The 25,032-nt window shown below is 43.3% G+C and overlaps 1 protein-coding gene across 9 annotated transcripts in view; it reads left to right on the top strand.

Moving 5' to 3' along the window:
* The window catches only part of LOC139382040 (potassium large conductance calcium-activated channel, subfamily M, alpha member 1a), a 288,548-nt gene that overhangs the window by 131,402 nt on the left and 132,114 nt on the right, over positions 1 to 25,032 (top strand). For all 9 annotated transcript variants that reach the window (XM_071125988.1, XM_071125986.1, XM_071125985.1 and 6 more), the window contains exon 3: positions 23,657 to 23,718. In XM_071125988.1, the coding sequence (XP_070982089.1) occupies positions 23,657 to 23,718 (62 nt within the window). The remainder of the gene's footprint in view (positions 1 to 23,656; positions 23,719 to 25,032) is intronic.

The raw sequence follows: 25,032 nt of genomic DNA, 5'->3' as shown, positions 1-25,032 counted from the left end.
TCAACAACCCTAACTTCTCTCATCAACAAGCTGTTTTCGCCCACAGGCCTGCTGCTGACTTGATATTTTTGGTTTGTCACACCTTTCTCAAAAAACCCTACACACTGTCGTGCGTGAAAAGCCCAGTAGGGCTACAGTTTCTGAGATACTGGATCTGGCGCGCCTGGCATCGAAGATCATACCACGCTCAGTTGTTTAGGTCTCTAGTTTTGCCCATTGTAACGTTCAAATGAACAGTAACTGAGTGACTCGATGCCTATCTGCCTGCTTTATATAGCAAGCCAGGCTACTGTATCTAGGAACGATCAATTTTCGTGAATGGGGAGGAGTACCCGATAAACGTGAGTGTATATTAACACTAGAAAGGCAGAGAGCGTCATAATGATTTAAAACGAATTTAAATGTTTAATTACTCTGCCATTTTTAAAGTCATGTCCCCCTCGTCCTCAACTTTTCCTAAATGGGTCTATATAACACAGTCGTTGTTAGAATCTTAATATCACAAACAGAACTGAAGTCAAAACCAATTTTAGGAGGACATGTAACTTTTTGAATGATTTTCCCCGGCCTGTTCCGTTTTTTTTCGGGATAGTTGAATCTGCCGTGCCCAGATAATCACCGCGATAATTGCTTCGAAACTGAACCTAAACTATATAGAAACTAATTTCACACATATAACAGATGAAATAAATGAAGTAAAGTATGTTGGGTGAGTTGTTGAATGAGAGGAAGCGAACAATGCATAATTATGTAATCACCAATTGTTAATGTATTCTAAATATAATCTCAATACGGTGTACCCTATATCAGTCCACCGAATCCAGGCAGTGTTGTTAGTCTTCTCTAGGCTAAACTTGGAGTAGGCTACACAGTGTGGTCGTGCGTAATTTACAATGGCAAGACCAAGAGGAATGGATGCATATGCTGCATTAGTGTTGCTAGAAGATAGGAATAAAAACGACTCAGATAGCGGGGAAGAAATGGACCGTGACATCATTGATGGTTATTATTTTTGATTCATGCTGAATGGCTCTCCATATCTGGGAAAATATCCATATCGGGCAGCAGGTGAGTGAGTGTCATATAATGTTTCGGATCAGACACTACAACATGCTTGACTTAGCTGCTATTAACACACATGCGTTGTTCAAGCAGTGCATGAACAACACCATGAGCAGGAGAAACTTCATCATGAGTCTGGCAGACTGGCTATATGGGAGACATATGAGCTAACGCAGAAAGCACAGCTCCCGGGGAGGAGAAACTGCAAGGTGGGCAGATGCAATCGGAACAGAACCAATGACACCGGTTTAAACTGCAAGCAACTTGTTTGTGGGAAGTGTTGGACAAGGGATAACAGCTAAATGAGATCCAACTGTTGTGTGAAGACGCACACCATACTATAAACACGAGCGAGGCCAGAAATGTTTCCAATAACTGACAACAATAGGCCATTTTTGACCGCAGTCATATCGACACGTATATTTATTATAATGCCATTATTGCGTTTGTGCTGCTTTTTACTATTCACAAGCAGATTACGAAATTCTAGTTTTTACTTACCGTTTCATACACATCTATGTGCTTTTACGAAGAAAAAAGACAATTAGGCTATGAGGATTATACGTTCATATTAAAAGCTACATCCATCATAACAAGAAATAGATGACAATGATGGTCATGTCAACAAGTTGTACTTTTTCCATAACCACTATGACTGATTTGATGGCAGTTGGCTCATAGTACAATTGATGTGAGTTCCTAACCCTACATGGGGCAGATATGTTTTTATTTACACTTCTAAATTTCTTTCTGGTAGTAGTCTTAGGTTTTTATACAGTACCCAAGACCAATCTGGGAGTTAATTTGAACGTTGGAAAAATTGCTACTTGTGTAAATACTGCAATGCGGGTTGTATGGAATTGAGCCCTAATCTTCCTTTTCAAGGTGATGATTGCACTTTTCTTCCCAACATAATACCGCAATAAATGTGAGTCCATATTTCAACGATTTTTTTTGCACCCATGGGGGATAGAATTTACACAGCAAATGGCATTAGATGTCAGGAATTCGGTGCCGTACCACTGAGCTGTATTTGAGTGTGACAGTGGACTTCTGGTAAGTATGCTTTAGTGAGAAAGTGTTGATCAGGTACAATAACGTTCACCCACCCCCAAATGAATATTTATGAGCAATTCCCTCCACACACAACTTCTCACCTGAATGCATTTTTTTATTTTATTTTAAGGGGTTGGGCAATGACTGAAATTGGGGTTGAGAGTTACCCTTTAATTTCCGTGTGTCCTATCTGTGCTTACAGTTCAAAAAGTGAACCCAAAATAAAGCTAGCAGGGTTACTAAAAGTCTTATTGAAACATTCAGTGAACGTTTTAAGGAAGTTATTCAAAAACCTCTAAATAACCTATAATTTCTGTTCTCAGAGCTTTACTAAAACCTCCCAGGAAAACTTTCAAGGAATCTTAGTAAAAAGTTCACAGAACCTCCCTGCAACCTAAAAAGAAACGTTCCCAGACTAGGCACATTTTTTTCACTTCTGTTCTCAGAACATTTAAAAAACGTTCAATTTTACTGGTCAGGAAATGTATGGCTTCATTCCCACAGCCAATGTGAAAAGAAAAACATATGTTCCCACAACTTCCAAGTGGGTTGTCTGTGGGTTGTCTGTTTTCCTCCTGACTTCTCATCTCATATAAATCAGTTGTCTGAGACATCAGTCAGTCTGTCCATCAGACCCCCCCTCCCCACCACCTGCTACGCTCTGACTGGCTGTCAGGCAGGAAGCAGGAAGAGGGACAGGAAGTCAGAGGGGGCATTGAGGGAGACTGGGCGCCATATCGCTCACAGCATCATGACTCATTGAAGTCAATCTGTCTGTGTTGTCAGTCCATCAGATGCTGAGCTGTTCAGTGTTCTAGACTGGGGAAGACTGTTGTTAGGTTGAGTCAGGAGGAAAGCATTTTTTAAAAGGGTTTGCAGCAGTGCAGAAAAGTGATCTCATCATCATCAACACAAACCATTTCTGTTTAGTTTTAACTCGTTTTGACATTCAATGGCAGGGACAGTCCTCAACATGAATTAAGTTGACATAAAATGTGTGTTAGTCAACTAACAGTCAAGGTGGATGTTGAACTGGGTATTTCCTTCAGTTTACAGTGGTGTGTCATATGAGACAGGAGAGAGGGAAAGAGATTAAGAGAGACAGAGATAGCGAGAGAGACTGGGAGAGCAAGAGAGACGGGGAGAGCGAGACGGGGAGAGAGATGGGGAGAGAGAGAGACGGAGAGAGCGAGACGGAGACAGGGAGAGCGACGGGGAGAGAGAGACTGAGACAGAGAGAGAGCGAGACGGAGACGGGGAGAGAGACTGGGAGCGAGAGAGAGAGCGAGACGGAGACGGGGAGAGAGACTGGGAGAGAGAGAGCGAGACGGAGACGGGGAGAGCGAGACGGAGACGGGGAGAGCGATAAGGAGACGGGGAGAGAGAGAGAGACTGAGACGGAGAGAGAGAGAGAGACTGAGACGGAGAGAGAGAGAGAGACTGAGACGGAGAGAGAGAGAGAGACTGAGATGGAGAGAGAGAGAGACAGACGGAGAGAGAGCGAGACGGAGACGGGGAGAGAGAGCGAGACGGAGACAGGGAGAGAGAGAGACAGACAGAGAGAGAGCGAGACTGAGACGGAGACGTAGAGAGAGAGACGGAGACGTAGAGAGAGAGACGGAGACGTAGAGAGAGATACTGAGACGGAGAGAGAGAGAGACTGAGACGGAGAGAGAGCGAGACGGAGACAGGGAGAGAGAGAGAGACGGAGACGGGGAGAGAGAGAGACAGACAGAGAGAGAGCGAGACTGAGACGGAGACGTAGAGAGAGAGACGGAGACGTAGAGAGAGAGACGGAGACGTAGAGAGAGATACTGAGACGGAGAGAGAGAGAGACTGAGACGGAGAGAGAGCGAGACGGAGACAGGGAGAGAGAGAGAGACTGAGACGGAGAGAGAGCGAGACGGAGACAGGGAGAGAGAGAGAGACTGAGACAGAGAGAGCGAGACTGAGACGGAGACGTGGAGAGAGAGAGAGACTGAGACGGAGAGAGAGAGAGACTGAGACGGAGAGAGAGCGAGACTGAGACGGAGAGAGAGCGAGACGGAGACAGGGAGAGAGAGAGAGACTGAGACGGAGACGGGGAGAGAGAGCGAGACCGTGACAGAGACGGTCTTGGGGAATGAAGGAGATTTAAAGCTGGCTTGCCCTCCCCCTTCACATCACTTTTTTCTCTGTTCTGGAAAAATACATCAGATAACAGTTTAATCCTCTTTCCTCCCAAATAGGATGTTTTTAATGTGGAGACACGAAGCAGAGGGATTGAAATAATGACATGAAATGAAATGCATTTAGCCATTTGTTGTGTCGCTACATACAGCATCTGGTGTGAACATTGTGTTAATTAATGACATAACAAACCTAGGCCTACATTAACATGCATCTTCATCCTTCTCAATATCATCCTCATCCTCATCATGCGCATTTTCATGTTGCACCATACATTATGTATGTTGCATCTCATCTAGTAGGAGGCAATGCATTTGATCAAAAGGTTACCATGGTGATGGATTTTTTATCTCCATGTGCCAGAGAGTGTGTGTGTGTGTGTGTGTGTGTGTGTGTGTGTGTGTGTGTGTGTGTGTATTGCCAAAGCTATAGTAACTATAGGAGAAGATTCTGAACTGAAGGGCTTGTATTTTCTCTCTGATTTAAACATGATTTCATGAATGAGGCTTTTGTTAAATTATGCAGTGCTCATATTTGTCAAAAGAAGCCAGCATGCTATGTAGTTATCGATCTGCTCATTCTGGATCATACGACTTCTGTATCATGACCGCAAAACCAGTTCGGTGGTTTTGGAGACATTGGGAATCTGAATCGTTTCCCGTGTGATAGTCTGCATTGCCAGCCCAGTTGAGACACCCAGTGTGAGTCAGAAGGTCTTTCTGAGCAGGGTTGTATGTGAAGAGAATACTAAGGTTGTTTATGCTGAAAATCATACTGATGTCAGGGCTGCCTTTCAAATGGTATCCCTATATAGTGCACTGTTTTTCACCAGAGGGCACATAAATAGGATATAGTGTGCCGTTTGAGACGCAGCCCTGACATCAGTATGATACGAGAGTCTCCACATAAAAATCTTCTGCATTCTCGCCACGTAACCCAGGTCTCCCGCTGAGCTGGTTGTTCAAGGCAAAGGAGGGAACATGGGCCTGCATGCTCTATAGATGATGTATGGCTGTCTGCCATCAAACTTTTATTGTCTCATTTTTATTTTGACATTCCGGCTTAGAAGTGGTCTTGTTTGCTTGTCTTGTTCAGTAAGTTGATGTGATTAGTGTGTTGTGGAAACAATGGTGCTTCATGCTGACATGCTTTAAAAAAATTCTGAGCACAGTCTGAGCGTGTGACTGATTATGAATAGAGAATATACCATGTCAAGTAACCTTATGTCTTCAAAAGCATGTCCGTGTCATTAAAAAAATCAAATCAATTTTTTTGTCACATACTTAAACAACAGGTGTAGACTAACAGTGAAATGCTTACTTACGGGCCCTTCCCAACAATACAGAGACATAAGAAAATATATATAATAACACAGGGAGTAAATACAATATGAGTAACAATAACTTGGCTGTATACACAGGATACAGGTACTGAGTCGATGTGCAGGGGTACGAGGTAATTGCAAAATTATTCAGCCCCCTTAAGTTAATACTTTGTAGCGCCACCTTTTGCTGCGATTACAGCTGTAAGTCGCTTGGGGTATGTCTCTATCAGTTTTGCACATCGAGAGACTGAAATGTTTTCCCATTCCTCCTTGCAAAACAGCTCGAGCTCAGTGAGGTTGGATGGAGAGCATTTGTGAACAGCAGTTTTCAGTTCTTTCCACAGATTCTCGATTGGATTCAGGTCTGGACTTTGACTTGGCCATTCTAACACCTGAATATGTTTATTTTTGAACCATTCCATTGTAGATGTTGCTTTATGTTTTGGATCATTGTCTTGTTGGAAGACAAATCTCCGTCCCAGTCTCAGGTCTTTTGCAGACTCCATCAGGTTTTCTTCCAGAATGGTCCTGTATTTGGCTCCATCCATCTTCCCATCAATTTTAACCATCTTCCCTGTCCCTGCTGAAGAAAAGCAGGCCCAAACCATGATGCTGCCACCACCATGTTTGACAGTGGGGATGGTGTGTTCAGCTGTGTTGCTTTTACGCCAAACATAACGTTTTGCATTGTTGCCAAAAAGTTCAATTTTGGTTTCATCTGACCAGAGCACCTTCTTCCACATGTTTGGTGTGTCTCCCAGGTGGCTTGTGGCAAACTTTAAACGACACTTTTTATGGATATCTTTAAGAAATGGCTTTCTTCTTGCCACTCTTCCATAAAGGCCAGATTTGTGCAATATACGACTGATTGTTGTCCTATGGACAGAGTCTCCCACCTCAGCTGTAGATCTCTGCAGTTCATCCAGAGTGATCATGGGCCTCTTGGCTGCATCTCTGATCAGTCTTCTCCTTGTATGAGCTGAAAGTTTAGAGGGACGGCCAGGTCTTGGTAGATTTGCAGTGGTCTGATACTCCTTCCATTTCAATATTATCGCTTGCACAGTGCTCCTTGGGATGTTTAAAGCTTGGGAAATCTTTTGTATCCAAATCCGGCTTTAAACTTCTTCACAACAGTATCTCGGACCTGCCTGGTGTGTTCCTTGTTCTTCATGATGCTCTCTGCGCTTTTAACGGACCTCTGAGACTATCACAGTGCAGGTGCATTTATACGGAGACTTGATTACACACAGGTGGATTGTATTTATCATCATTAGTCATTTAGGTCAACATTGGATCATTCAGAGATCCTCACTGAACTTCTGGAGAGAGTTTGCTGCACTCAAAGTAAAGGGGCTGAATAATTTTGCACGGCCAATTTTTCAGTTTTTGATTTGTTAAAAAAGTTTGAAATATCCAATAAATGTCGTTCCACTTCATGATTGTGTCCCACTTGTTGTTGATTCTTCACAAAAAATACAGTTTTATATCTTTATGTTTGAAGCCTGAAATGTGGCAAAAGGTCGCAAAGTTCAAGGGGGCCGAATACTTTCGCAAAGGCACTGTACATATAGGTAGGTGTAAAGTGACTAGGCAACAGGATAGATATTTAACAGTAGCCACAGAATATGTGATGAGTCAAAATAGTTAGTGCTAATAGGGTCAATGCAGATAGTCCAGGTAGCTATTTGGTTAACTATTTAGTTAACTAAGCAGTTGCCATACCAAGCAGTGAGTCAGCCAGTCAAGATGCTCTCATGACTGTGTTGGTGTGTGTGGACCATGTTAATTCCTTAGTGATGTGGACACCGAGGAACTTGAAGCTCTCGATCCACTCCATTGCAGCCCCGTCGATGTGAATGGGGGAAGTGCTCAGCCCTCCGTTTCCTGTAGTCCACTTTCAGCTCTTTTGTCTTGCTGATGTTGAGGGAAAGCTTGTCCTGGCACCACACTGCCAGGTCATTGACGTCCCCTCTAAAGATGTTCTCATCGTTGTCGGTGATCAGTCGTGCGCTGTCATGCAGTCGTGGGTGAACAGGGAGTACATATCAAATCAAATCAAATGTATTTATATAGCCCTTCGTACATCCGCTGATATCTCAAAGTGCTGTACAGAAACCCAGCCTAAAACCCCAAACAGCAAGCAAGGCAGGTGTAGAAGCACGGTGGCTAGGAAAAACTCCCTAGAAAGGCCAAAACCTAGGAAGAAACCTAGAGAGGAACCAGGCTATGTGGGGTGGCCAGTCCTCTTCTGGCTGTGCCGGGTGGAGATTGTAACAGAACATGGCCAAGATGTTCAAATATTCATAAATGACCAGCATGGTCAAATAATAATAATCACAGGCAGAAGAGTTGAAACTGGAACAGCAGCACGGCCAGGTGGACTGGGGGACTGGGGCAGCAAGGAGTCATCATGTCAGGTAGTCCTGAGGCATGGTCCTAGGGCTCAGGTCCTCCGAGAGAGAGAAAGAAAGAGAGAAAGAGAGAATTAAAGAGAGCATACTTAAATTCACACAGGACACCAGATAGGACATGAGAAGTACTCCAGATATAACAAACTGACCCTAGCCCCCCGACACATAAACTACTGCAGCATAAATACTGGAGGCTGAGACAGGAGGGGTCAGGAGACACTGTGGCTCCATCCGAGGACACCCCCGGACAGGGCCAAACAGTAAGGATATAACCCCACCCACTTTGCCAAAGCACAGCCCCCACACCACTAGAGGGATATCTTCAACCACCAACTTACCATCCTGAGACAAGGCCGAGTATAGCCCACAAAGTTCTCCGCCACGGCACAACCCAAGGGGGGGCGCCAACCCAGACAGGAAGATCACATCAGTGACTCAACCCACTCAAGTGACGCACCCCTCCTAGGGATGGTATGAAAGAGCCCTAGTAAGCCAGTGACTCAGCCCCTGTAATAGGGTTAGAGGCAGAGAATCCCAGTGGAAAGAGGGGAACCGGCCAGGCAGAGACAGCAAGGGCGGTTCATTGCTCCAGAGCCTTTCCGCTCACCTTCACACTCCTGGGCCAGACTACACTCAATCATATGACCCACTGAAGAGATGAGTCTTCAGTAAAAACGTAAAAGTTGAGACCGAGTTTGCGTCTCTCACATGGGTAGGCAGACCATTCCATAAAAATGGAGCTCTATAGGAGAAAGCCCTGCCTCCAGTTTGCTTAGAAATTCTAGGGACAATTAGAAGGCCTGCGTCTTGTGACCGTAGCATACGTGTAGGTATGTACGGCAGGACCAAATCAGAGAGATAGGTAGGAGCAAGCCCATGTAATGCTTTGTAGGTTAGCAGTAAAACCTTGAAATCAGCCCTTGCTTTGACAGGAAGCCAGTGTAGGGAGGCTAGCACTGGAGTAATATGATCACATTTTTTGGTTCTAGTCAGGATTCTAGCAGCCGTATTTAGCACTAACTTAAGTTTATTTAGTGCTTTATCCGGGTAGCCGGAAAGTAGAGCATTGCAGTAGTCTAATCTAGAAGTGACAAAAGCATATATTAATTTTTTATTTTTGGACAGATAGTTTCTGATTTTTGCAATGTTACATAGATGGAAAAAAGCTGTCTTGATATGTTCTTCAAAAGAGAGATCAGGGTCCAGAGTAACTTCGATGTCCTTCACAGTTTTATTTGAGACGACTGTACAACCATTAAGATTAATTGTCAGATTCAACAGAAGATCTCTTTGTTTCTTGGGACCTAGAACAAGCATCTCTATTTTGTCCAAGTTTAAAAGTAGAAAGTTTGCAGCCATCCACCTCCTTATGTCTGAAACACATGCTTCTAGCGAGGGCAATTTTGGGGCTTCACCATGTTTCATTGAAATGTACAGCTGTGTGTCATCTGCATAGCAGTGAAAGTTAACATTATGTTTTCAAATGACATCCCCAAGAGGTAAAATATATAGTGAAAACAATAGTGGTCCTAAAACGGAACCTTGAGGAACACCGAAATGTACAGTTGATTTGTCAGAGGACAAACCATTCACAGAGGCAAACTGATATCTTTCCGACAGATAAGATCTAAACCAGGCCAGAACTTGTCCGTGTAGACCAATTTGGGTTTCCAATCTCTCCAAAAGAATGTGGTGATCGATGGTATCAAAAGCAGCACTAAGGTCTAGGAGCACGAGGACAGATGCAGAGCCTCGTTCTGATGCCATTAAAAGGTAATTTACCACCTTCACAAGAGCAGTCTCAGTGCTATGATGGGGTCTAAAACCAGACTGAAGCATTTCGTATACATTGTTTATCTTCAGGAAGGCAGTGAGTTGCTGCGCAACAGCCTTTTCAAAAATGTTTGAGAGGAATGGAAGATTCGATATAGGCCGATCGTTTTTTATATTTTCTGGGTCAAGGTTTGGCTTTTTCAAGAGAGGCTTTATTACTGCCACTTTTTTTTTTTTTTTAGTGAGTTTGGTACACATCCGGTGGATAGAGAGCCGTTTATTATGTTCAACATAGGAGGGCCAAGCACAGGAAGCAGCTTTTTCAGTAGTTTAGTTGGAATAGGGTCCAGTATGCAGCTTGAAGGTTTAGAGGCCATCCTCTCTTGGGGAATGCTGCTTTTTAGTTAGCTTTGCGACAGTATCAAAAAGGAATTTCGGATTGTTCTTATTTTCCTCAATTAAGTTGGAAAAATAGGATGATCGAGCAGCTGTAAGGGCTCTTCGATACTCTACGGTACTGTCTTTCCAAGCTAGTCGGAAGACTTCCAGTTTGGTGTGGCGCCGTTTCCGTTCCAATTTTCTGGAAGCTTGCTTCAGAGCTTGGGTATTTTCTGTGTACCAGGGAGCTAGTTTCTTATGAGAAATGTTTTTAGTTTTTAGGGGTGCAACTGCATCTAGGGTATTGCACAAGGTTAAATTGAGTTCCTCAGTTAGGTGGTTAAGTGATTTTTTTCCCTCTGGCGTCCTTGGGTAACAGAGGGAATCTGGAAGGACATCAAGGAATCTTTGTGTTGTCTGTGAATTTATAGCACGACTTTTGATGTTCCTTGGTTGGGGTCTGAGCAGATTATTTGTTGCAATTGCAAACGTAATAAAATGGTGGTCCAATAGTCTAGGATTATGAGGAAAAACATTAAGATCCACAACATTTATTTCATATACAGGAGGAACAAAGCACGCACCCATGAGGGGCCTGTTGAGGGTCAGGGTGGCAGATGTGTTGTTTCCTACCCTCACCACCTGAGGGGTGGCTGACAGGAAGTCCAGGATCCAGTTGCAGAGGGAGGCGTTCAGTCCCAGGGTCCTATGCTTAGTGGTGAGCTTGGAGGGCACAATGGTGTTGAACGCTGAGCTGTAGTCAATGAACAGTATTCTAACATATTCTAACATCCTCTTGTCCAGGTGGTAGAGGGCAGTGTGGAGTGCAATAGAGATTACGTCATCTGTGGATCTGTTGGGGCGGTATCCGAATTGGAGTGGGTCCATGGTGTCTGGGATGATGGTGTTGTGAGCCATAACCAGCCTTTCAAAGCATTTCATGGCTACAGATGTGAGTGCTATGGGGCAATAATCATTTAGACAGGTTACCTTGGCATTCTTGGACACAGGGACTATGGTGGTCTGCTTGAAACATGTAGGTAATACAGACTGGGTCAGGGAGAGGTTGAAAATGTCAATGAAGACACCCGCCAGCTAGTCAGCGCATGCTCTGAGTACGCGTCCTGGTAATCCGTCTGGCCCTGCGGCATTGTGATTGTTTGTAACAGTATTTTTATTGGAATTTCACAATTTTCACCCATATTAAGAGATACAACAACAGAGACAAAGCACACAGAAAAAAAAACAAGAAAAACAGCACCCAGTTACACATATCTACACGTGTGTATATATATATATATATATATATATATACACACACACATATACATACATACATACACACACCCATACATATACATACACTCATGCATATACACACATATACGCGTACGCACACACATACATACACACCCATACATACGTACACCATTTTCCTCTTCCCGCTCGGTGCTTCTCTCACCCCATCACCATCATTGCGTCTCTCAATACATACATTTTAAACAAACTTACAAACAGAAATTAAACAAAAAAGCTCAGCTTAAACCAAGAGGTTAGGTTCCACACATGGAACGTACAGTGTAGTTCTGAAATACATAGATCCCCGCCATTCTACCAGAATCCTTGCAGCATAATACCTGATACCTGATATAGGTTCTAGGTAATTTAGATAAGGTTCCCATACTTTGTAGAACTGGTCTGTTTTAGAATGCAATGTACATGTCAGATATTCCAAAGGCACCCATTCAAATAGTATCTTATGCCAATCTTTAATAGAAGGAACCTTATCACTAATCCACTGTAAAAGGATGTTTTTCCTCCCTGCGAAGGTAAGGATGTTGTAAAGCCTCCTTTTACCCACAGAAGTAACATGCCTACTAGGGAGACCTAACAGTAAAGAAACTGGGTCCAATTCTAGATCAACCCCTAGGATCTTTTCAATTTCTTGCAGAACACCAGACCAGTATCTTTGTATTTTGGTACATGACCATAAACAATGTGTTAGGGTGCCTGTATTAATTTAGCATTTAAGACACTGAGGGGAAGAGGAAGTGGGGCTAAAAGCATGTCTGCGATTTGGGGATATATGCAATCTGTGTATTATTCTTAATTGGATTGCTCTAGTACGATTACATATAGATATTGTTTTTGCATATCTCCAAATGTCCTCCCACATCTCTTCGTCAATAGTAACAGACATTTCTTTCTCCCACACTTGTTTCACCCTCTGTGTGTTGACAGCAGAAAAGGACCTTAAAGTATCATAAAACTGACTTACAGACATTTTCCTTTGTGGGAAAAAAAGCATTCTTTCAATCAATGACAGACACATCAGGGTTACCAATTAAGGTGGTGCTCTTCAGAATATAATGTCTTACTTGTAGGAAGCAGAAAAAGTCCTGCTTTGGGAGTCGATATTTCTCGACCATCTGCTCAAATGACAACAAAATCTTATCAGCAAATAAGTCATTTAGCCTGCGTATGCCCTTATTAAGCCAAAAGTTAAAGCCAGCATCCAGCAATCCAGGACTGAAATCTGGGTTGTTAAGAATTGGGGTAAGAGCAGAGGTTAGTTTGGACCTTCCCAGGAAGCGTTGAACTGACCTCCATACTTTGAGTGTGTTAAGTGTAACGGGATTATTGCAGTGATCTTCTACAGACTTGAAACTTCTGAAAAATAAAAGATCCTGTAAGGGGTATTTTGAAAGAGAAGTCTCAATGTCTAACCAAATAGAGGAGTCATCATTTGTGATCCAGTCAGAAATATAACAAAGGTGGGCACACCATTGATAGAACCTGATATTGGGCAGGTCCAAGCCGCCCATAGAACTTGGCAGCTGCAATATTGCCATCTTAAGTCTTGGCTTGCGTTTACTCCATATAAAGGAACTTAGCCATCCATTTACATCCTTTATTACCTTATTGGAGAGTAATACTGGGATCATTTGGATTGGGTAAAGTAGTCTAGGTAAAATGTTCATTTTCAAGAGGGATATTCTACCCAACCAAGAAATCGGGAGAGAGTTGGCATTGTGGTTGTTAACCTGTTTAAAAGTCTTAGTCACATCGGCTACCGAGAGCGAGATCACACAGTCATCTGGAACAGCTGGTGCTCTCATACTGGTTCAGTGTTGCTTGCCTCGAATCGAGCATAGTCCTTTGGCTCGTCTGCTAGGCTTGCGTCACTGGGCAGCTTGTGGCTCCATATGCTCCTGTCATTATACAATGTAAACACCTACTGTGTATTACTGTGCATATATTTTCCTTAATTAATCAGTATTATCTTACAGTCATACATAAATACGATTTATTGAATGCCCAATACTACTCTATACATTATTGACAATCCCAGTGAATAGGATATATCACAGTAGATGTTCCCTATGAATGACTTTTCTTGGTACTAGATGGTCCCGATTATGTACCCTTCTCATAATGTGTGCACTTCTGCACGTGCACCCGTCATGGATTTAACCATGATGGAAACTGCTTCGAGCCAATGATAACACCGTTCCAAGGCTTTTACAGTGCCTTGCGAAAGTATCCGGCCCCCTTGAACTTTGCGACCTTTTGCCACATTTCAGGCTTCAAACATAAAGATATAAAACTGTATTTTTTGTGAAGAATCAACAACAAGTGGGGCACAATCATGAAGTGGAACGACATTTATTGGATATTTCAAACTTTTTTAACAAATCAAAAACTGAAAAATTGGGCGTGCAAAATTATTCAGCCCCCTTAAGTTAATACTTTGTAGCGCCACCTTTTGCTGCGATTACAGCTGTAAGTCGCTTGGGGTATGTCTCTATCAGTTTTGCACACCGAGAGACTGAAATGTTTTCCCATTCCTCCTTGCAAAACAGCTCGAGCTGTTAAAAATCAGAGTCGGCTTTCTATTCCGCAACAAAGCCTCCTTCACTCACGCCGCCAAACTTACCCTAGTAAAACTGACTATCCTACCGATCCTCGACTTCGGCGATGTCATCTACAAAATTGCTTCCAACACTCTACTCAGCAAACTGGATGCAGTTTATCACAGTGCCATCCGTTTTGTCACTAAAGCACCTTATACCACCCACCACTGCGACTTGTATGCTCTAGTCGGCTGGCCCTCGCTACATATTCGTCGCCAGACCCACTGGCTCCAGGTCATCTACAAGTCCATGCGAGGTAAAGCTCCGCCTTATCTCAGTTCACTGGTTACGATGGCAACACCCATCCGTAGCACGCGCTCCAGCAGGTGTATCTCACTGATCATCCCTAAAGCCAACACCTCATTTGGCCGCCTTTCGTTCCAGTTCTCTGCTGCCTGTGACTGGAACAAATTGCAAAAATCGCTGAAGTTGGAGACTTTTATCTCCCTCACCAACTTCAAACATCTGCTATCTGAGCAGCTAACCGATCGCTGCAGCTGTACATAGTCTATTGGTAAATAGCCCACCCATTTTCACCTACCTCATCCCCATACTGTTTTTATTTATTTATTTTTCTGCTCTTTTGCACACCAATATCTCTACCTGTACATAACCATCTGATCATTTATCACTCCAGTGTTAATCTGCATAATTGTAATTATTCGCCTACCTTCTCATGCCTTTTGCACACAATGTATATAGACTCCCCTTTTTTCTACTGTGTTATTGACTTGTTAATTGTTTACTCCATGTGTAACTCTGTGTTGTCTGTTCACACTGCTATGCCTTATCTTGGCCAGGTCGCAGTTGCAAATGAGAACTTGTTCTCAACTAGCCTACCTGGTTAAATAAAGGTGAAATAAAAATAAAAAAATAAAAAAAAATAGGCAAAGTTATTTCAGAGCCCTGTTTGTGTGTGTTTGAGTGCAGCTTGGGCTAGTATGTAGGTCTGACTGTTAGGAGCCTATCTGCATGAACTAAACTGAACTGACTTTGACATGTCTACTCTGCACCACAGTCCTTTTGATTTCCTAGCCAACCTGTCGACTCACCCGAAACATGAAGTGATTATTTTCTACATCAACCCACATCACCTGTCAGCTGGGTCCTGCATGCGCTTTGTCAGGAAGTGCACTTAGGACGAGTCAAGAAAATCACAAGTCTAAACGAATTCTCTGTTAGCCTGGAAGAGTCTGGGTAAGACTAACTGCCGCTCATTTGTAGCCTGGAAGGAATCTACACTCAATATTGCTCTGTTGAAACAATATTAAGGAACTAAGGAATATTTAGTGAGGATTCCAGGCTCACTTTATAACTTGTTTGTAGCCTGGAATACACACTGACTAAATATTGCTCCATTGAAACAATAGTCAAGGGATATTTAGTGTAGAATCCAGGCTAGCTCGTGGATTTGTTTCAGACCAAAGATCTTGTGTTCTGTTGATTCGGCAGCTATATTGGATTGTATTAGCAGTTGAAACCCTTAGCCTGTTATATTGTGGTCTATTTGAAGGGTAGGCAGTTTGTTAGCCTGGTTTGCTGCTCGGTGGCTTTGGGTGTTGCATATCGTACGTAGAGTGAATGAATATGGGCTAGTCAAGCAGTCAACAAACCAGGGTAAGGGTGTGTGTATGGACAGTACCAGTCAAAAGTTTGGACACACCTACTCATTCAAGGTTTTTCTTTATTTGTACTATTTTCTACATTGTAGAATAATAGTAGAATAATAGTGTAGACATCAAAACTATGAAATCACACATATGGAATCATGTTTTAACCAAAAAAGACACATCTCAACATCAACTGTTCAGAGGAGACTGAGTGAATCAGGTGACACTGGTTGAGAGAGTGCCAAGCTTGTGCAAAGCTGTCATCAAGGCAAAGGGTGGATACTTTGAAGAATCTAAAATATATGTTGATTTTTTTAACACTTTCTTGGTTATTACATGATTCCATATGTGTTATTTCATAGTTTTGGTGTCTTCACTATTAATTCTACAATGTGGAAAACAGTAAAAATAAAGAAAAACCCTGGAATGAGTAGGTGTGTCCAAACGTTGACTGGAACTGTATGCGTTTCGAGTGTGTTATCGAGTGCGATATGTACTGCATAATGTAGTATGAGTGTGTCATGTGAGAGCTGATCCATTTTTTTATTATATTTCATTTAACCTTTATTTAACCAGGTAGGCTAGTGCAGTGATCTGTGAGCTGCTCTGACATCTGGTGCTTAAAGTTACTGAGGGAGATATGAGTCTCCAGCTTAAGTGATTTTTGCAATTCGTTCCAGTCATTGGCAGCAGAGAGCTGGAAGGAAAGGCGACCAAAGGAGCAATTGGCTTTGGGGGTGACCAGTGAAATATACCTGCTGGAGTGCGTGCTACGAGTGGGTGCTGCTATGGTGACCAGTGAGCTGAGATAAGGCGGGGCTTTACCTAGCAAAGACTTATAGATGACTTGGAGCCAGTTGGTTTGGCGACAAATATGAAGTGAGGATCAGCCAACGAGAGCATACAGGTCACAGTGGTGGGTAGTATATTGGGCTTTGGTGACAAAACGGATGGCACTGTGATAGACTGCATCAAATTTGCTGAGTAGAGTGTTGGAGGCTATTTTGTAAATGACATCGCCGAAGTCAAGGATCGGTAGGATAGTCAGTTTTACGAGAGTATGTTTGGCAGCATGAGTGAAGGATGCTTTGTTACAAAATAGGAAGCCTAGATTTAATTTTGGGTTGGAGATGCTTAATGTGAGTCTGAAAGGAGAGTTTACAGTCTAACAAGACACCTAGGTATTTCTAAGTCAGAACCGTCCAGAGTAGTGATGCTGGACGGGCGGGCAGGTGTGGGCAGCGATTGGTTGAAGAGCATGCATTTAGTTTTACTTGCATTTAAGAGCAGTTGGAGGCCACAGAAGGAATTTGGCATGGCATTGAAGCTCGTCTGGAGGTTAGTTAACACAGTGTCCAAAGAAGGGCCAGAACTATACAGAATGGAGTCGTCTGCGTAGAGGTGGATCAGAGAATCACCAGCAGCAAGAGCGGTGTCATTGATGTATACAGAGAAGCGAGTCAGCCTGAGAATTGAACCCTGTGGCACCCCCATAGAGACTGCCAGAGGTCCGGACAACAGGCCCTCTGATTTGACACACTGAACTCTGTCTGAGAAGTAGTTGGTGAACCAGGCTAGGCAGTCAATTGAGAAACCAAGGCTGTTGAGTCTGCCGATAAGAATGTGGTGATTGACAGAGTCGAAAGCCTTGGCCAGGTCGATAAATACAGCTGCACAGTATTGTCTCTTATTGAATGCAGTTATGATATCGTTTAGGACGTTGGGCGTGGCTGAGGTGCACCCATGACCAGCTCGGAAACCAGATTGCATAGTGGAGAAGGTACGGTGGGATTCGAAATGCCCTGTGATCTGTTTGTTAACTTTGCTTTCGAAGACCTTAGAAAGGCAGAGTAGGATAGATATATATCTGTAGTAGTTTGGGTCTAGAGTGTCTCCCCCTTTGAAGAGGCTGATGACCGTGGCAGCTTTTCAATCTTTGGGGATCTCAGATGATACGAGAGTGGTTGAACAGGCTAGTAATAGGGGTTGCAACAATTTCGGCAGATAATTTTAGAAAGAGAGGGTCCAGATTGTCTAGCACGGCTGATTTGTAGGGGTCCAGATTTTGCAGCTCTTTTAGAACATCAGCTATCTGGATTTGGGTGAAGGAGAAATGGGGAGGCTTGGGCAAGTTGCTGTGGGGGGTGCAGGGCTGTTGACCGGGGTAGGGGTAGCCAGGTGGAAAGCATGGCCAGCCGTAGAAAAATGCTTATTGAAATTCTCAATTATCGTGGATTTATCGGTGGTGACAGTGTTTCCTAGCCTCAGTGCAGTGGGCAGCTGGGAGGAGGTGTTCTTATTCTCCATGGACTTTGCAGTGTCCCAGAACTTTTTGGAGTTTGTGCTACAAGAGGTAAATTTCTGTTTGAAAAAGCTAGCCTTTGCTTTCCTAAGTGCCTGTGTATATTGGTTCCTAACTTCCCTGAAAAATTCCATATCGCGGGAGCTATTCGATGCTAATGCAGTACGCCACAGGATGTTTTTGTGCTGGTCAAGGGCAGTCAGGTCTGGAGTGATCCAGGGGCTATATCTGTTCCTGGTTCTAAATTTTTTGAATGGGGCATGCTTATTTAAGATAGTGAGGAAAGCACTTTTAAAGAATAGCCATGCATCCTCTACTGATGGAATGAGGTTAATATCCTTCCAGGATACCCAGGACAGGGCGATTAGAAAGGCCTGCTTGCTGAAGTGTTTTAGGGAGCGTTTAACAGTGATGAGAGGTGGTAATTTGACCGCCGACCCATTACGGACGCAGGCAATGAGGCAGTGAACACTGAGATCCTGGTTGAAGACAGCAGAGGTGTATTTGGAGTGCAGGTTGGTTAGGATGATATCTATGAGGGTGCCTGTGTTTACTGATTTGGGGTTGTACCTGGTAGTTTCATTGATAATATGTGTGAGATTGAGGGCATCAAGCTTATTTTGTAGGATGGCCAGGGTGTTAAGCATGTCCCAGTTTAGGTCACCTAACAGCACGAGCTCTGAAGATAGATGGGGGGCAATCAATTCACATATGGTGTCCAGGGCACAGCTGGGGGCAGAAGGTGGTCTATAGCAAGCAGCAACAGTGAGAGACTTCTTTCTGGAAAGGTGGGTTTTTAAAAGTAGAAGCTCAAATTGTTTGTGCACAGACCTGTATAGTAAGACAGAACTCTGCAGGCTATCTCTTCAGTAGATTGCAACTCCGCCCCCTTTGGTAGTTCTATCTTGTCGGAAAATGTTATATTTAGGGATGGAAATTTCAGGGTTTTTGGTTGTCTTCCTAAGCCAGGATTCAGACACGGCTAGGACATCCGGGCTTGGCAGAATGTGCTAAAACAGTGAGTAAAACACACTTAGGGAGTAGGCTTCTAATGTTAACATGCATGAAACCAAGGCTTTTACAGTTACAGAAGTCAACAAATGAGAGCACCTGGGGAATGGAGCTAGGTACTGCACGGCCTGGATTAACCTCTATGTCACCAGAGGAACAGAGGAGGAGTAGGATAAAAGGGTTGGCTAAAGGCTATAAGAACTGGTCGTCTAGTATGTTTGGAACAGAGAGTAAAAGGACCATGTTTCTGGGCACGGTAGAATAGATTCAAGGAATAATGTACAGACAAAGGTATGGTAGGATGTGAATACAGTGGAGGTAAACCTATGCATTGAGTGACGATGAGAGATATATTGTCTCCAGAAACATAATTTAAACCAGGTGAGGTCACTGCATGTGTGGGAGGTGGAACTCAAGGGTTAGCTAAGGCGTATTAAGCAGGGCTAGAGGCTCTACAGTGAAATAAGGCAATAATATCTAACCAAAACCGCAATGGACAAGGCATATTGACATTAGGGAGAGGCATGTGTAGCCGAGTGATCATAGGGGTCCAGTGAGTAGCTAGGCGGGATGGAGACACGGCGATTCAGACAGCTAGCAGGCCGGGGATAGCAAGCTAGCAGAAGGGCCTTAGAGGGACAGAAGAAGTCTGTTGTAGCCCCATCGTGCGGTTACGTCGGCAGACCAGTCGTGATGGATCAGCAGTGCTCCGTGTAGTAAAAGGGTCCAGGCCAATTGGCAAAATAGGTATAGTGATGGGCCTCTTCAGCTAACAGTCCGATATGCTCTAGACAGCTAGCTGCTTGCGGTGCTGGAACCTGAAACCACACACTTACACATACATGTGGGCACGGTCTAACTAACCCCATGTTGAATTTGTGGCAACAGCTCTTTTACACCTTTAGTCAGAGTTATAGTACAGTCACTGGTCAGGACATAACCTAGCGGAAAACAACATTACGTAGGAACACATTTAGCACAGTAAACATGGACATGGATGTATGAATCAAACTCTCTGTGTTGAGTTAAAATGTCTTGCTTAAAGCTCCAATACTGGCTTCTACTGTTGTAAATATATGTAAATACAGTACATAGGTTTTCTTTATCTGCAATACCTCACCAGAAGTACAGAAAAAAAGGAACACCCTTGCCTTTCTTTAACTAACACTTACACTTGTCTTTTCTTACTAGCACTGTCTTTGCAGGTAGCCAAGTGGTTAGAGCGTTGGGTCAGTAACCGGAAGGTTGCTGGATCTAATCAAAATCAAGGTAATAATCTGCCGCTCTGCCCCGGAGCAAGGCACTGTTCCCCTCTGATTCAGAGGGGTTGGTTTAAATGCGGAAGACACATTTCAGTTGAATACATTCTGAAAAGGTATCCCACTTTCCTTTGCTGATAGCTACTTATTGAGGAAAAAATGTGCTTGCTCTGACTATGAGATTCGGTTGTCTCTCATAGATGCTTTCAGATGAATACACTAACTGTAAGTCACTCTGGATAAGGTTGTCTCTCATAGCTGCTTTCAGATGAATACACTAACTGTAAGTCACTCTGGATAAGGTTGTCTCTCATAGCTGCTTTCAGATGAATACACTAACTGTAAGTCACTCTGGATAAGGTTGTCTCTCATAGCTGCTTTCAGATGAATATACTAACTGTAAGTCACTCTGGATAAGAGCATCTGCAAAATAACCAACATTTTAAATGCTCAGATAACCATACTCTGATTCAAGTGTTTTAATTCTCAAAACAAGCATTCACTAACCCCATAGAATGTTATATTTTATGACTACTGATAAAACTACATTTCCCAGTCCTTGTCAGGCCTACAGCTGGGTTTCTATTTGTAGTCTGTAGGCGATGGGGATGTCCCCACATTGTAGGTTTCCCCTGTCTTTTGGAATCAGTCATGATTTACAGTGGTGCTCCTGTCTTTGGAGTTTATGGGTTTGAGGTTGATGGCTAGCACTGGTTATCTGAAACAGTGCGCACACACGTGCACGCGTACACACACACACACACACACACACACACACACACACACACACACACACACACACACACACTCAGACAGACACGATGGCTAGCACTAGTTAGTGTTAGCGAGCAGCCATGCAGCATTCACAGATGAGTAACTGGGTCAGTGGAAGATGTCTACTCCTCTTATCTCCTCAGATCTCATCTCTGGGTGCTCACCACTCACTGGCAAGCTTTCCAGCAACCAACCAACTGGTTGGTTGACTACCCCTCAGTCTTTCCTTTCTTTCTCTCTGTCTTTGTCTCTCTCTCTTCTCTCTCGCTCTCTCTCCCTCTCTCATCACAGATGAGGACACAGATGAGCATCACGGAAATGTCACAGATTAGCATCAAGGAAATATTAGTATTTGCGTCTGTGTGTGCCTGCGTGTATGTGTGTGTTCCATTTATGTACTTGCATTCTGTGTTGGTACAGTAGGACTGCCTACATGTATGTCATCAGAGGACTGTGTCAAGGACAGCATCCCCACAGTGACTCACGTAGGCTACACTGACATCCCTCCCCTTTTCATTTTGTGTGGAAACCGTTTCAGCTGTCGCACTGATGTGATGTCCCTGGTTGTTCCCTGAGTGAAGAGACTGAGTGTGTGTCTGTGTGTGTTAATAGCTCCAACCTGCATGGCCTGGATATCCACTGTGTGCAGAGAACACACACTCACTACTAGCTAACTCTGCCCTCTTGTGGGGAAAATCCTATACAGTATCCTGACATCAACCGTTGACAGTAGTTGTGTTGCGGGTTGCTAGTAGGATGTACAAATTCAATCAATTATAGCCATTACATATTTTTTTTTTTTAAAAGCTGTTTGAATCTTTAGTTGGAATCAGATCAGCTGATACATTTGACTCCCACAGTGATCCTGTCAACGTCATGTGTGGCAGCCTTCTCGATGACATTCGTTCAGTCTTATCACAGTAAAGAGATCTTGATGTTGTCAAAGTGGCTGGCATTGAATCAAGCTTCCCTTCTACCTTTGCTAGCGCTGCTCTAACTCTACGCTAACCTGACGGCACTCCAGTCATGCACTACAGCACTACACTAGCTACCACTACGCTTGGCTATCACTAACCTCAACCAGACTCGCTCTATGGACCCCATCATCTCCCATACAAAGAGACTCCATTAAAAATACATGTTATTTTTTTTCATTAGGCCAACGACAATGTAGTAGATCAATCCAAAGAGCCATAGCATGAAAATAATCAGGCCCCCGTCATTTATAATGAATGGTGCAATCATGCAGGACAGGGGATGTCTATTGTGTGGTGGCTGAATAGGGAGAAGGGCTAGTAGGGTAACGATAGTATATCTTTCTCAGTCAGGTTGTTTTAATATAGTGGGTTCAGCCATGTGTAATAAAGCAGGCCTCTTCATGATGATAATGTTGATTGCTAGTTGTTCAAGAGAACAGTATTTTAGCGGTTGCCCAGCCAATTCTCTAGCCTTATTTTTCACTCTCCCATTTCACTCTTTTTCACTCTCCCATTTCCCTCTTTTTCACTCTCCCATTTCCCTCTTTTTCACTCTCCCATTTCCCTCTTTTTCACTCTCCCATTTCCCTCTTTTTCACTCTCCCATTTCCCTCTTTTTCACTCTCCCATTTCCCTCTTTTTCACTCTCCCATTTCCCTCTTTTTCACTCTCCCATTTCCCTCTTTTTCACTCTTAGTCTCCCTCTATCCTTTTACCCATTTTTTGAGAACTGTTTTCAGGAGGTGGTCTCTGTGTGAACAGCATGTTAGATGTCAATGACAAGTGCCATTCCTCATATACCCCCCCCCCCCACCCTGTCTTCACATTACAACTCAGCTGATTTGTAGAGGGATGTTGATGGGGCTGCGGTACCGTGTGTGTGATGGCCGACACCTGAGGCATAATGGCATCAGGTACAATACAACCCATGACTCTGCATTAACTAAGGCAGTCACAACAGCCTTTCCCGCAACAACAGCCTTTCCCGCAACCCTCCTTCTCATACAATCACCCTTTAAGGTTTGGTTCACAGATGTGTAGTGTATTTCCTTTCCCTTTTGTATGAATACCACTCAACTTCACTTACACTGTATTCATTGGCCTGCTTTTATTATTCAGGATTTACAATAGCCCTTGCTTTGAAGAATGTCCATTCTTTAAGGCTGTGAGACCAGCCACAGTTTGATGACAGATGACAACAACCTTGTCTATTATGGCACTCATTATGACACACACATTACAGTAATGTATGCCATTTAGCAGACGCTTTTATCCAAAGCGACTTAGCTATACGTGCATATGTTTTTATGGATGGATGTCCCCGGGGAATTGAACCCACAATCCTGACGTTGTGAGAGCCATGCTCTACCAACTGAGCCATACAGGACAATATTACAGTATGGGGAATGTCCACAATCTCAGAGTTCAGCAGTGGAGAGGTATTATAACATGATCTGATTGCTGTATGTGTTGGATGTTGAACCACAGGAATATTGGAAACAGGGCTGCAATTTGTGTGTGTGTGAGAATGACTGACACTTAAATGTGCCGAATGATAATTATTGCTATATCGTATTCTATGTTACATGTTTGCATTCTAAAACTAATCTCTGTACCTCTCTCTCTCTCTCTCTAGGTCGTGCTCGTCTTCGCTCTCAGCATTGGAGCACTTGGAATATACTTTATAGACTCTTCTGAGTAAGTATCCCCCTTTTATGTGCTGGTATGTGCTTTTGTATTGACTGCAATGCAGACCACCTTACTGTACAGTAAGCTATTGAATACTACTTTGTGATTTAATATCAGATCTGATATTTCTTCACATGATCAGTAGGCACCACAAGTGAGATCCTACGTGGAAGGCTACATACAGTCACCCACATTGGTGAAGTAGAATTGTTTATTATACTGATTTACGTGGCTGTATTGAATGACTGATTAGTCATCCTATCAGTTGCTGTTGAACACTACTTTGTGATTGTGATGCTGTGAAAGGAATCAGATGTTAGACCCTTCATATGACCAATAGGTACTTCAGACAGATTCATCCACACATGGTGTTGTCCTAGTCACCCACGTTGGTGAAGTAGAATGTGTCATAGTGCAACCATGTGTTGGTTTTGACGGTTTTCTGTGCGTTATCTAAAAGACTATAAAGCTCCTCTCCTCTCCTCCTTTATGGTCTTGTCAATGGAAGCCGGTTGGCCTGGCGCCACACTTCGTTTCCATGGTAACCTAGACAAAGCAGGATATCAGTAGGTCTGCCTGGTCCTCAGAGCCACCGCGCGCACACACACACATGCACACACAGTAAACTAAGCTACTGTAGCATCCCACGCTTCCAATCACCCTCCCACGCCATTCTCAGGCTCTCACCCATCCGAGCCCTGACCAGCAGAATTAACAATATTGTGAATAATGCAGATAATGCTTCATATAATGTATTTGAATTTTCTGAACAATCCTATTACAGTCACTTCATGATTTATGTGTGCACTTCTCAGGTGAGGTTTTGTCCCTTGTGTGACTATTTACTGTAGGAAATGAACATGCTTTAAGATAGTTAGGTAGGTTATCACAACATCTAGGGAAATGCTGCATATGAATAAGTGTGCTTTTTAATGATTCACTTCCTATACAAACCTGCTATCCTCCCTCGGCTTGTTTCCTCTTCAATATAGATAGCAAAAAAATATATATATGTATATGTGTGTGTATATACACTACTGTTCAAAAGTTTGGGGTCACTTAGAAATGTCCTTCTTTTCCATGAAAACATACATGAAATGAGTTGCAAAATGAATAGGAAATATAATCCTGAAGCACCTCCCACAAGTTGGATTGTCTTGATGGGCACTTCTTACGTACCATACGGTCAAGCTGCTCCCACAACAGCTCAGTAGGGTTGAGAGCCGGTGACTGTGCTGGCCACTCCATTATAGACAGAATACCAGCTGATTGCTTCTTCCGTAAATAGTTATTGCATAGTTTGGAGCTGTGCTTTGCGCCATT

This window comes from Oncorhynchus clarkii, chromosome 23 (assembly GCF_045791955.1).
Source record: "Oncorhynchus clarkii lewisi isolate Uvic-CL-2024 chromosome 23, UVic_Ocla_1.0, whole genome shotgun sequence".
Classification (NCBI taxonomy): domain Eukaryota; kingdom Metazoa; phylum Chordata; class Actinopteri; order Salmoniformes; family Salmonidae; genus Oncorhynchus; species Oncorhynchus clarkii.
The sequence above is the reverse complement of the archived record's forward strand: the minus strand, read 5'-3'. Positions and strand labels throughout refer to the sequence as shown.